The sequence below is a fragment of the Rhodamnia argentea genome, chromosome 1, assembly GCF_020921035.1.
Source record: "Rhodamnia argentea isolate NSW1041297 chromosome 1, ASM2092103v1, whole genome shotgun sequence".
In the NCBI taxonomy this organism is placed as follows: Eukaryota; Viridiplantae; Streptophyta; class Magnoliopsida; order Myrtales; family Myrtaceae; genus Rhodamnia; species Rhodamnia argentea.
This window is the reverse complement of record NC_063150.1, coordinates 8981457-8995554: the sequence shown is the minus strand read 5'-3', so window position 1 is coordinate 8995554 and position 14098 is coordinate 8981457. Positions and strand designations below refer to the sequence as shown.

Here is a 14098-nt window from a genome sequence, read left to right as displayed (position 1 = left end):
CGTCGCCAGCGCCTTTAATCAGACGTTGGCGGACGACGTGAAAGGTGCTACAGCACCTTTCACGAGTGCTATAGAGCCTTCGGCTCTGCTTTAAGCAAAGCCGAAGGCTCTCCGTTGATAAGCTCATCCACGTGAGCTATTTTCTCTGCATTTCGCTCCTCCAAGAAAGCTCATTTCTCTGCATTTCGCTCTTCCAAGGAAGCTAATCGCTCCTTTGCATTTCTGCGTTTCGCCTCTCAGAAGCTCATCTCTCCTCCGCATTTCGCCTCCTCTCAGAAGCTCATCTCTCCTCCGCATTTCGCCTCTCCACAGAAGCTCAACTTTCCTCTGCATTTCACCTCTCCACAAAAGCTCATCCCTCTTTTACTGAAGCCTCCTCCACAAAATCTCCGATTTTAAGTGATCTGGATATTAAGTGAACAGAGTGTGAAGTCCGTTGGGAGCCCTTCCCTCGCTTTGATTAACTTCGGCGAGATTTGTTCTTAATATCCCGACCAAGTTTTAATCGGACTCTCTAAGACCTCATTTCTTGTTTTCTTCTATATAGGCGACGAAGATTTTCTCATATCCCCCTCTCCTCGGGTGCCTTTATTGATATTAGGGTTTTATTTTATTGCAAATATTTTTGTCATGTTTAAATTAAATTGGGACTTTTTTATTTTTGCGGAAGTTGAGAGAAAAGTAAAGCCGACTTTCTTACTAGTTTGAGGTAAACCTTGTTATAGTTATTTTTTACAGTTTCGTAAATATTGTTTTATTTATTTAATTATTATTTGTAGACTGAATAGTTGTAATGTTTACGAATTGCGGTAAATAAAAAGAATGACCATAATCTCATAAAAACAAATTTTCAGGACTCGTTTTTGCAACTACGTCCATATTTATTTTTACGATTATCAAAATATAAAAAAGAAAATTAGGAGTGTAAAATGATTTTTTACGAAAATAAAAAAAAAGTTGATCAGATGGCCCGAGAAGCGGGGGCGGGGTTTGACCCGGTCCGAAAAATATTTTTTTAATAATTTCAAAATTCGAATAATAGGAAATTAGAAAATACAAAATGGATTAAAAATAAAGAAAAATCATAAAGACTTTCAAAAAAATGAAGGAAAAATATTAAGAAATTTGAGAAAATGGGAAAATAGCCACAATGAAGTGGCTATAGATTATGGCCACAATCAACTGGCTATGAACGATTGACGGTATTCTTTGGATATACACGTGAAACTAAAATTAACTCACAATAGGTGTCTTTTGACGTAACGTCAACGTTTAGCATTGGAATCCCAATATTAAGCATACTTTTGATAAGAGAATTACTAGAATGGATGGTCTTCTGATAAATTGCCCATCTGCATGCCAAAGAATGAAACCGCACAAAGACTGTCATGGCTAGTGGAGGAGTTACACCCTACCCTACCCTACCCTCACCCTCTCTCTCTCTCTACACTTTTTTTGTCCTTTCTTTTTAATATTGCGCTTGATGCCACATCAATGCCACTTATATGATAAATAAAAGATTAGTGAGTGCAAAAGCGACATTCCAATTTTTCGTCCAAGAAAAATTGGCAAAGTCAACAAAAGAACTAATTATAAGACTGAAATAATGGATTGGCGCAAATTTTAAAACTTTCAATGATATTATGCATTATAAGTTATAGAGACCGTCATAAAATCATATCACATGCACTCTTATCATAACCACGAAAAGTTATTGTGAATGTCCGAATTGCAATAAATTCAATGAGAAACATCTTTATGAAGGAAAATTGGTGTTGTGATAATTCACCAAATTATTAGTGCGCACGGTGTAATACAATGATTTCGGGATTGTCGTGATAGAGAGGTGACAACCGCAACGGCGATTATAGAAAGAAGGGTCGAGGAAATGGATCCCCTAACATTGCCAATTCAATGTTAGGGGGCGACATTGATCAAATCGGGCCGTCCAAATCAAAATGGACGGCCTAATTTAATCCATGTCACCTCTTAAAAAAGAGAGGGAAAATTTTGGGCAGAAATTTTTAAAAATTTTGAAGATGTAATGTGGATCAAATTCGCTCGTCCAAATTTTGGACGGCTCGATTCGACTAATGTCACCCCTGGCAATGTTAGGGGATCCGGATCCTTGTCGATGTCTGCTAGCCGTACCCAACACTTGCGACAAGAGGACACGTGTTTCCATGTCTTGGAAAGGACCATCCGTATCCCGAACTAACTCGCTCGTGTAGCCAAACACCCCCCAAACTCCAAACTACAAATCTATCCAACCCGATCGCGTCGCGCCTTTGTCATTCTAACCATGTCCGCTTCACCTGTCCCTCTCCTCTTCTTCTTCGTTTCACTCTCTTTGCTACGCTCCGATGCCTCCGACTGCAGTGGGAATCGGCCGGTCATCTTCAGCTTCGGCGACTCCAACTCCGACACCGGCGGGCTCGCCGCCGGCCTTGGCTTCCCGGTCAATCCTCCGAACGGCCGCTTGTTCTTCGGCCGATCGACCGGCAGGTTGTGCGACGGACGGCTGGTGATCGACTTCCTCTGTAAGCGCCACTACATTTCTAGGTTTTTGCTTCGGGGAACCCTGAGTAGTCACTTGCCTTTACCGTTTTCCTCTCCGTGTTGGTAGCTTGATTGTTTTATCTAGAATTTGCGGTGATTAGGAGCTCATAAGGCAGTACAGTATGTCAAAATCTCATAGCTTAAGCGTGTACTCTGGATTAGAAGTAATGAGTACAGTATTTGCCTCCGTGATCGTGAATCTGCTGATACTATCGATCTCTTTTGGTTGAGTGAAAGGATTATGAATCACGCATGGAGTCTGTTGTGAATGATTAACATGTGAATCTGCTGATATTGTATAATATTGATCGGGGAACTTGTCATTTTCTTTATTGGATTGGGATTTGAGATGAAGGTTTTGTCGGCATTATACTATTTTACTAGTCAGACAATGGCGACAGGGGTAAGAGGGGGCCCACTATTGCAGTGCTGACGAGGATACCTCTTTTGGTCACGAGTAATTTTTCTAATTGCTGCTTGTTATACACTAATATGGATAATTAGTCGATGAAATCATCGGGAGCTACATACAAGAATGGGTAAGTAACAAATCTAAAGCTCTTGGTCTTTCTTACGAACTTTAATTTGTAAAAACAAATTGTACCGGTGCGTGATTTTTCTAATATAACACTATTTTTAAAAAGGTATTATGTGGGTAATGGTACCAGGTACTAATGTACGAATTTGCGGCATTGATTTTATTTCAACTAGATATCTAAATGTTTGAGATCCCAACTACTGACACTGCTTTGAATTTCCTTAGAGTTGTTTTTGACGTTTTAAAAAACGATCTCCTCCAAGATGGCTAACAAACCAGATTACCCTGTGCATAGGCACATCATCTTAGTTTTGACATATGGTATTCCTCAGGCTTCATTTTAATATTAGATATATCAGGTTTTGAAAAGAAGTGAGTATAATTGCTTTTGTCTTGGATTCTCCTAGCATGGAGGTATCATATTTGCATATCATCAGATATGGTTTGGAGATTGTCTTGACAAACAGGGGCTAGGAAACAGAGAAGAGAGCATGTTTAGAGATTGACATAGCAAGAGTTTGCAGAGCATAGTTACTAGCTTGCCATTTAAGTTCAGCTTTCCGAACATTGATGTTGTATGTGTTTAGTGGAAGCGGTAATACATTTGGTTGGGTGATAACTTTATGTGAAATGACTGGTATATTATGTATAAGCTAACTAAAAGGATGGAAGTTATAAGGGACAAAGTCGTGAAATTCCTTTTAATGCTTGTTGCATACAACTTTCATGCCGATAAAGTAGGGGTTGAAAATTCTTTTGTTGGCCAATATGTCTAATCTTGCAGGCCAAAGTTTGAATACTAGTTTTCTCAATCCTTACCTTGACTCTCTGGCGGGGTCCAAGTTCACAAATGGCGCAAACTTTGCAGTTGTAGGCTCGTCAACACTCCCTAAATATGTTCCTTTTTCGCTGAACATTCAGGTCATGCAGTTTCTCCATTTCAAGGGACGCATCACTGAACTGGCATCCGCAGGTGTGAATAATGAATTCACTCATCGATTCAATGGTTCCCTCGGTAGATTAGCTAACCTTTGCAGATGAAAGCGATACTCTTTTTTGGTATTAGTAACTGTGCTGCTGTCTCCCTCAATAAACAAAAGTTCAGAAAAGAAAATTAAATTGTTCAAACAGAATGATGACCATGTATGATTAAATAATCTGCAGGTTCAAAAGTTCCTTTGAGCGTTGATGAATTTAGCAAAGCACTTTACATGATCGACATTGGGCAGAACGACCTTGCAGATTCATTTTCCAAAAATCTCACCTATTCAGAGGTGATCCAAAGCGTTCCATCTATCATTGCAGAAATTAAGACTGCTATTAAGGTGAGTTCATGCTCTTAAGTGGATAGATTATCTTAAGAATTTCTTAATAATATTCTTAAGTTTCTTTTCTCAAGTTGTTGGTTTTTATTCAACTGGGTAAGCCCAGCAAATGCTGCCTGAAATTTTTGATCCCCAAGTCTGATGTGACTCGCGCCAGTATTGGTACTCTTGTTACCTGCACGGCGACATGTCATCTATGGACATCTAATTATGGAAAGCAGAAGCTTTTTGCTAAATGATGCCCAGAGTGCTTTTTATCAGTATCTATATCCAACAATCTATGCAGACATTGTATGACCAAGGTGCGAGAAACTTTTGGCTACATAATACTGGACCATTGGGTTGTCTTCCTCAAAAACTTTCATTAGTTCAGAAAGAGGATCTGGATGGAAATGGGTGTCTTTCAAGTTATAATTCTGCTGCCCGAATTTTCAATGAAGGACTACTGAAATTTTGCCAAGAGATAGGATCTGAGCTGGCTGATGCTACTATCACATACGTTGACATCTATTCCATCAAATATGATCTCATTGCTAGCGCCTCTAAATATGGTAAGCTTGTTAGTGTCACCCATCTCTTTTCCATTGAATCATTTGAAAAGCTAGTGAGAGTTTTCCGATTTTTCAAAAAGCAGTATATTAGCGTAATGATGGTAACTGCTCATCCAAGCAATGCATGTAGCTGGTTTTTCCTAATCCTTCTTTGGTTTTAAATTTAATAAGATTCTACCATCAGCAAGCCATTTTGAATGTGAATCTAGCAATCATTTTCAGGAAGCAATGACCACTTATATCCCTCTGCAGGTTTCTTGAGTCCACTAATGACTTGCTGTGGTAATGGAGGACCTCCATATAACTACAATGTCAGGGTCACCTGTGGTACACCTGGCTGTGAGGCATGCACTAATGGATCCCAATACGTCAGTTGGGATGGCATTCACTACACAGAAGCTGCTAACTCCCTTATAGCCTCGAAAATATTGTCCACAGCTTATTCAACGCCACGAACTCCACTAAATTTTTTTTGCCGAGGATGATATGTTCGGGTGAAGCACAATTGAGTGCACACCACACTTCCCTGTGCTTTATTGTAGCAATTTTTCACCTTATAGCTATGAGAAGATGGTAACCTTGCATTGCCTGTAAAAACAGTTAATGGATGAATAAAGAAGATTGCTTCGCTGAGCAGTGATTAGACAGATTTAGTTCCTTGCTGAAGCTAAATTGGGTGGCGAAGCATCTTAAGTGGCGAACTGGAAGAGTCGGAGTATGCGAGAGCATATGTATGCTTTAGGATCACTTGTAGTCACGTATTTCAAGTGCTCATGGATGGATGTGATTAGTCGCCAAGAAATATGTCTGTTGTGAGTCTGCTATTCTCCTGCAAGGTTCTTATGTTGTGCTTGTCTATGGTTTTTGCTTTCTTAGACATGGGTGTTGTAGTTTTGTACTGTTTTGAATCGAACGTTTCTTCTCCGGTTAAGTGGCGTGAATGTAATGTCGTTCACAATGTGTTTCTTCAATGGTGCCCATACATTAATTTTAGAGGAAGCTCCATGCCTCGACTTCAAGAATCACAGGCTTTACAGGTATTAACTGTAACCATTACCGTGACATGTACAGGTCGAGTTATATTTCAGTTTTTCAGTTATTCGATTATGGAATTGCTATTTTGGACCAAAAAAGAAAAAAGATTATGGAATTGCTATTTAGCTCTCCAAAAAACATGAGGTCTCCCGTTCATTTCTGTTTGCACAATCTCTTCAGAGACTTGCGTCACGAGAGGATAAGGGGTCATAACTTTTATACGGTGTTCATTTGAGTGTTATAATTTTTTTTAATCAATTGAGGGCCAAGACTTCCAATTAATCATTCGAATGTCGTAATTGTTTGAAAACAGTCATTACGAGTTTCATGGCAAGTTGAATTTCCAACATTGTGGTGTTTTTTTTTTTTTTTTGAAAAAGTTTGTGAATTTTTAGAAGTCATACCATTATGGTGATAAGAAAAAGTATTTATGGCACTTAGCGAGCTGTACGAAAATTATGACACTTGAGCTTCGTTTGTTTCGCAAAAAATGAAAAAATTTAAAAATATTATAGTAAAAATAATCGTTTATATCAATTGAAATAATTAGTCAATGTAAAATGCTTTCATTATTGGCAAATTTAAATCTAAATATTTTAGTTAACAAAGGAAGTATTTTTTTCGTTCATTTATTTTTATAAGAGATGCAAACGAATATTTTTGAGAAAATATTTTTTAAATCATTCATTTTTCGTGAATTACGAAAAATGAATTGTTTGAAAAATATTTTTCTAAAAATTGTTACTTGTATCTCTTCAAACAATAAGTCAATGAACAAAGTTTTTGTTATAAAAAAAATAATTCATACCTAAGTATTTTCGTAGATGGTGAAAATAATTTTTGTTCATTCATTTTTATAAACAATATAAATAATTATTTTTAATAAAATATTTTCTAATTCATTATTTTTTACGAAACAATCCGACTTGCACGGTGTTTTGTGTTTTCTCCGTCACGAGGAAGTAAATATTTCTAGCAGTAGAGAGTGTCGAAGACTCAAGAGAGTTCATCTAGCAAAAAAGCCATTTCATGCCTAATCAACCCTCGAAGTCTTCGACCAAAAAAAAAATACCTGTAAGTCTTCGACCCAAAAAAAAAAAAAGGGTCGAAGTCCGAAGTCCTCTCCATCAAAATATCGGCCCATGCATGGAGCTCGTGTTGTGTCCGCTAGACCGTTCAGTCGATCTCATCTGGGTAGCGAGCTTAACTATTTCGGGCCAAGACCTGCATTTTAAGTTAATCGATGCTTAGGTAAGTGGAAAAACCACGCATCGGCTGAAAGAGAGAAAAAACTCCCAACTTTTACGGTCTTGGAACTTCGTCTTGTAGATTCATATGCGGACGAAGTTCGTAACGGTCCCATGTCGTGCTTTCTGTACTCAAGCAGCGATCTCCGGCACTTCCCATATCACCCGACTCGCGCGTCTAGGACAAATTGATAATGCGCGAAGGGTGTTCGACCAACTGCTTCAGAAGCCTATTGCATCATGGAACGCGGTTATTGCCGGGTACTTCCAGAACAGCAGGCCCCATGAAGCGCGGAAGCTGTTTGATAGAATGCCTGAGAGGAACACGGTTTCGTGGAATGGGTTGGTTTCTGGATACGTTAAGAATGGGATGATCGATGAAGCCAGAAAAGCATTTGATGTGATGCCCGAGCGCAATGTTGTTTCGTGGACGGCAATGGTGAGGGGGTATGTGCAGGAGGGGATGATATCCGCGGCTGAATTGCTTTTTTGGCAAATGCCTGAGAAGAATGTTGTATCATGGACTGTGATGTTGGGGGGCTTGATTCAAGATGGTAGGATTGATGAGGCCCGTCAGCTCTTTGATATGATGCCTCTCAAGGATGTTGTCGCTAGGACTAATATGATTGGAGGGTACTGTCAGGGAGGACACCTTGATGAAGCGAGGGAAATTTTTGATGAGATGCCGGATAGGAATTTAATCTGCTGGACGGCCATGATCACTGGGTATGCACAGAATAATCGGGTGGACATTGCTAGGAAGCTTTTCGAAGTGATGCCAGAAAAGAACGAGGTGTCCTGGACAGCAATGCTGATGGGCTATACCCAGTGTGGGCGGATAGAGGAGGCCTCAGAAATTTTCGATGCGATGCCAGTGAAGTCGGTTGTTGCCTGTAATGCAATGATCCTTGGATTTGGCCAGAGTGGGGAGGTAGTTAAAGCAAGGCAGGTATTTGATATGATGAGAGAGAAGGATGATGGAACATGGAGTGCAATGATTAAGGTGTATGAGCGGAAAGGGTTTGACTTGGAAGCGTTGGACTTGTTTGCTATGATGCAGAGAGAGGGGGTCAGACCGAGCTTTCCTTCCTTAATTGGTATCCTATCTGTTTGTGCCAGCTTGGCATGTCTTGATCAAGGCAGACAGGTTCATGCCCAGTTGATCAGGTCCCACTTTGACTTTGATGTGTATGTTACCTCAGTTCTCATCACAATGTATATTAAGTGTGGAAACCTTGTAGGAGCAAAACTGGTGTTTGATCGGTTTGGTGTTAAGGATGTGGTCATGTGGAATTCTATAATTACAGGTTATGCACAACATGGTTTAGGAGAAGAGGCTTTGAGAGTATTTAAAGAGATGTGCTCTTCAATGATTCCTCCAGATGAAGTTACCTTTGTGGGAGTTCTCTCAGCATGTAGCTACACTGGGAAGGTAAGTGAAGGGCTAGAGATTTTTGATTCGATGAAGAGCAAATATCTAGTGGAGCCCCAGACTGAACATTATGCTTGCATGGTTGATTTGCTTGGCCGGGCTGGCAGGTTAAATGAGGCCATGAATCTAATAGTGGGGATGCCAGTGGAAGCTGATGCTGTAGTTTGGGGTGCTTTGCTAGGTGCATGCAGGACATACATGAACTTGGATTTGGCAGAAGTTGCAGTGAAGAAACTTTTAGAACTGGAACCTGAGAATGCTGGACCTTACATCTTGTTGTCAAATCTTTATGCATCAAAAGGTAAGTGGACTGATGTTGCAGATTTAAGGAGAAAAATGAGGTCAATGAGTGTAATCAAGTCACCTGGCTGTAGCTGGATTGAAGTGGAAAAGAAAGTACATATGTTTACTGGAGGAGACTCTAGGAGCCATCCTGAGTATGTTGGTATCTTGAGAATGCTGGAGAAATTGGGTGTGTTGTTGAGACAAGCGGGTTATTCTCCTGATGGTAGCTTTGTGCTTCATGACATCGATGAGGAAGAAAAAGTGCATAGCTTAAGGTATCACAGTGAAAAACTTGCTGTAGCTTTTGGGCTTTTGAAGATACCAGAAGGCATGCCTATCCGAGTAATGAAGAATCTTCGAGTTTGTGGTGACTGTCATTCTGCAATCAAATTAATTGCAAAAGTCACCAGAAGAGAGATAATCTTGCGGGATGCGAACAGATTCCACCATTTCAAGGATGGCTCCTGTTCCTGCAGAGACTATTGGTGATGACTCTTAATGTTGATGCTATTAGGAGAGAATTATACCCAAGCTAAAGTTTACTGCGTATCCTGGCTCATTCAACTGAAAGATGAGATGAGGCAATCCTTCTTTGCTCTGAAATTTGAGCATGCCAGGTGCCAACGTGTAGGTATTGTGTCTATACCCTATTGGCAGAATAATAGACTTGGATGGGTACGGAATTGAACATTACTTATGGACTCTCTAAAAAGGAAATTGGAATATGAATTGATTGACCTATACCAACTTCTTTGTTCACACAATGTCTGAGGCAGGTTTTGTTGATGGGGATCTTGCATAATGTGTGCAACTTCTTTTATTTCAAATCTTACCTAGAAATGCACGAATCAATGCATAATTATGCTTAAAGATACATATAAGTGGAAATTATACCATCTATATATCCTCTGTTCACTGCGAACTGCTTCCTTTCAGTGACATGAAAAATTCGAAGATGAATTGGCTAGATGCCAGAATTGGTTGGAGGACTACACCGGCATCAACCAACAGAGGAAAACAAATCAAGGTCTCATATTGGGTATCTAAGCTTTAAGCAAATAGACTTTGTTGCCAGCAAAGGGTATTGAAATTGGGAAGCTAGAGTTTGTACTGTCTGCTCTGGTTGTACTTTGGCATGGTGGTTTTGCCCCAGAAACCTAAGATGACACCTCCCACATCTTTCTAGTCTTTAAGTCTTCCTACTTTCACGTTATCACTTGTTGATGCACCAGCCTCCGGGGTGTTATGGAAGTATCAGTTGCAACAATCTTCGAAATATCAGAGTAGCTGGTCAAAAGTAGGTTGGTTGGCCCCATGGAATCTTGGAGAACAGGCGGCGTCCATGCTGTATCATTTGGTATTGTGCATTTGTTCTAACATATCCAACGCGTCAACTTTGTTGCTTTTCCCTTTTCATTGAAATTAACTCTCCTCCTTTTCCAGGTGATGCTACTGATTCGACCTTGATGTTCTTGGAAGATGCCAGATGTTCTGCCGCTGCAGTGAGTGGACTCTTGACCTTCCTGATCTTTGTTTCAGTCTCACCTTGGAGTGATCAAGTGCTGGAGTATTATCTATGTTATCTGTTTCTTAATGTCAGAGTTTTTGAGTCTTTCCTGTTAGTTGGCTAGAACTTCTACTTTATTTGCTATGAAACTTTTTGTGGATAACAATGGTACTTTGAAGGCAGTGCAAAATGTTGGATGCTTCAGATAATTTCAGTAGGCGCAACTTCATGATCGACCTCTAGGATTTTTTTGTAAAATGCATCAGTGATGTTTAAACCTAGAACTGCAGGTTAAAGAAATGTTCCTATCTTCTGTTTCTTCTCAGGATATCTGAGAAACAGACATGATGGATTCTGCTTGCTTAAGTGTGGTGAAACTTATCTCATTGCTTATAATGCCTTCTGCTGCATAGTCATTCGTCTTTTGCGTCGGATGGTTCATCGCATGGTCCTGAGCAAATGGGAGGATGTTGTATAGACTCATTTATTGGACTGGGCTAATGATACCTTACAATTATGGTTGAATCCCCACAGGACTCCAAATAGAAAGTTACAGGCTTCGCCTGTTTCGTGCAATGCGATCGGTTCTATCTACATATGGGTGATAAAAGGAGTTTGTGTGATGATTTCTCCCTCCCTCTGCTGGAACCAATGTTCTCCAACCACATTCAGAATTCAAAATATTTAAGTGGAACCCTCGTTCTGGGATGTCATGTCCTCTTGGATGTGTCCCATGACAATGTTTGATAGTGAACCAACCGATATATGCATGTCCTCTTAGATGTGTCCCATGACAATGTTTGATAGTGAACCAACCGATATATGCGTTTATCTTACATATCACCGCAGCAACAATGATGGGTTGGCCTGTCTGATGTCATGACGTTTTACACGGCGGTCGGCCACTACCAATGCCTGGAGGGGGCTGGTCGAGGGTTGCCCTAGCCTCACCTCACGAGGGCCTACGCGAGGCGACCCTCACCGTCAGGCAAGAGCAGCCCTCGCTCAGCCCTCTTTGGGCATTGCAGGTAGCTTGGCGGCCATCGGCGAAATGGAAAGAAAAAGAAAAGAGAAAAGGAAAAAATTAAAAAATAAATGACGAAGATGCCCTTGATCAGATTCTTACTCAAGAAAATGAGGATATTTTATATTTTTATTTAAAATAATGTTCACTTCAAGCCCTACTTAAATAATGTCCATTTTGGGCATTTATTTGAAAATTTTCCTTCTTTTCGCATTGAAATTTTAGACTAACAAATTTATATAGATGAGAAAACCCCAGCTCAGAAATAAAACCCAACCCATCACGAAAACCCAATATTTCCGGATCCGGGTCCGAGAACCCGACTGCATTTTTCCTTCCCTCCTCTCTCTCTCTTCTTCCTCCTCTTCTGTTTGGCGCCGACCGGGCTTCCACTCTTCGATTTGCAACGCAAAGCTATCAAGAAAAAGAAGGTAAAATCGCTCGCTTCACAAATTTTCGAGCTCAAGACGAGGCGGGACAACCCCGACGTCAGCAACCTCCAGAAGTGCGCCGACTTCGTGCAGGGCTTCATGCTCGGGTCCGACGTCCCGGACGCCGTCTCGCTGCTGCGGGCTGGACGAGCTCTACGTGGAGTCCGTCGAGATCAAGGACGTGAAGACCCTGCGGGGCGAGCACCTGTCGCGCGCCCATCGGCAGGTTGTCGGGCAGAGGAGGCAAGACGTAGTTTTGCTATCGAGAATGCGACAAAGACGAGGATCGTGATTGCGGATTCTAAGATCCGCAGATTGGGTTCTTTTGCCAACAGTTCTGGTCTTCGTTAGCGCGCCAGGAGCTGACACGGTTATTGAAAAGCTCAGTTAGCATTTGCGGGTGACATGTTTGTTGATCCATGGTTAAGGAGAAGGATGATCTGGAAGTAGGTCATGGCCATGATGGTGGCCATCTACATAAGATTGAGGAACACGCCGGTCCCTGGCGCGGTATAGATCTACCGGCTCATTTAGCAATATGGTGTTGGTCCACCTAGATTAAGTCTATGCGATAACTCTTATCACGCCATCTAAATTTATCGCGGGTCCTTTTCATGTGAATAATGACGCGATATCTTAGGCGCAGTGGAGTCTTAACTAATTTGTATGAGACTCAAAGCTTTCAAAAAATTGATATCAACTATTTTTCTTTTCTACTTTCGTATGTAGAAGTGAAAATCTGCCTCTGAAGAAGCTCCAAAGTTCTTGCATGAAGCAGTAAAGACCTTTCAGTGCTCCTCAAAGTTCAGGGCTTTAGGAACAAGGTGGATATGTAGCGAATTGTCTTGATTTGCATGTGTCCAAATCCATCTCGACCAATGAATTTTGTAGGTCTCGCACGGGGTCCATCAATGTTTCGGTCGATTTATATGTACGAGGTCCATGTATTTTTACTGTTAGATAAGATCAACATTAAGAAATTATTTGGATGTAATACAAGTATATGTGCATTATATTAAAGTTGGTGCAAACAGTACCTAGCTCAATGCAAAAGGTTGGATAAGTTTAATAAAGTGAATAGGACTTTGGTCCCTCAAGCAAAGGAGGGGTATAATTTTTTCAAGGATTAGGTATCGCATTGGAGATTTGAATCTCTTTCTTGTGAACAAAGCAGCATTTCATTTCTTATTTTCCAGGAGTGAAGCTACTGTCCCAATAGGTGAATGATCTAACCCTCTAACAGAGGAACCAGATCTGACATAAGCGATTGGAAGATTTGGTCTTTCTTTGAAGATCGGTCCAATTGAAGTTGAAGTAAAATAAAGAAGTTGGGGTTATAAAAGAAATCAATGATTGTCTTGTCAACTTAAGGTCAACTTCCTTATTTTTATTTTAATAAGATGATTGGGCCCTATAGTGGTATGACCGGGTGAGCCTCTCTCCTATAGGCCATTCAAACATAGAGAGATCAGGGACAAAAAATGCCCTATGTATACGCCGCACACTTTAGGGAAAAAAAAGAAATTTGTGGACCGGTTGATGGTAAGCTACTACTATGACCTTACTTTAGGAAAAAATCAAATCTTTTGATATGGCCCTGTTCATGAGAAGCTACTATTATGAACTAGAAATCCCCTACCCCACCCTAAATGTTAAATTGTTACGTGAAAATGGGTTTGAGTCGGGTCTAGGTCTATATGTATCTCTAAAGATCATTTCATATAAAAAAAATAAATAAATGGATATGGTTCAAATGGGTCAGTTTGGATTCAACCCATTTTCATCCATCAGTTTAACAAGTCAAATCACAATTAAAAAAAAAAAAAAAAAAAAGTATGCCTTATAAATAGTGTGTGAAAGTTCTCAATGGACCCCAAATTTGCCTTATATGCAGAGGCCAAATTGAAATATAGCTCTTGCTCAGCCTCATAATCTAGAACAGAATTCTATTGTTACCTCTTCCTTTTCTCTTGCCTTACACCTCGTTTTGATTTTTCCATTCTTAGTAGGATTGATGTCATTATCACCATCTTCACCGTTGTTACTATTATTGACACGGGTTCCCTTAAAAAAAAAATGCACAAATCAAACACAGAAACAAGAATGGAAGCATATAAAAATCGAGTCAAGTGGCCACCACAAGGTACATATCGAGAAGACTCGT

General features: G+C 40.3%; 2 protein-coding genes across 5 annotated transcripts; both read left to right on the top strand.

Annotated features, from left to right (window-relative positions):
* The first annotated feature begins 2275 nt into the window (after positions 1–2275).
* On the top strand, positions 2276–5932 carry LOC115740111 (GDSL esterase/lipase At1g09390-like). Its single transcript, XM_030673491.2, is given in 6 exon segments — positions 2276–2540; positions 3882–4070; positions 4262–4422; positions 4709–4973; positions 5226–5444; positions 5447–5932. Coding segments are annotated over 6 exon segments (1176 nt in total). The 5' UTR covers positions 2276–2302; the 3' UTR covers positions 5551–5932.
* Positions 5933–7171: 1239 nt separating this feature from the next.
* On the top strand, positions 7172–10631 carry LOC115740109 (pentatricopeptide repeat-containing protein At1g56690, mitochondrial-like). 4 transcript variants are annotated; one of them, XM_048271620.1, is made up of 4 exons: positions 7172–9603; positions 9909–10053; positions 10205–10329; positions 10416–10631. In XM_048271620.1, the coding sequence occupies exon 1, from the start codon at positions 7344–7346 to the stop codon at positions 9459–9461; it is 2118 nt and encodes a 705-aa protein (XP_048127577.1). In that variant the 5' UTR covers positions 7172–7343; the 3' UTR covers positions 9462–9603; positions 9909–10053; positions 10205–10329; positions 10416–10631. The 4 variants fall into 4 exon arrangements, with proteins under 4 accessions (XP_048127577.1, XP_048127582.1, XP_030529345.1 ...); XM_048271625.1 differs by lacking the exon at positions 9909–10053; XM_030673485.2 differs by having other exon boundaries at positions 9909–10329.
* Positions 10632–14098: the final 3467 nt, after the last annotated feature.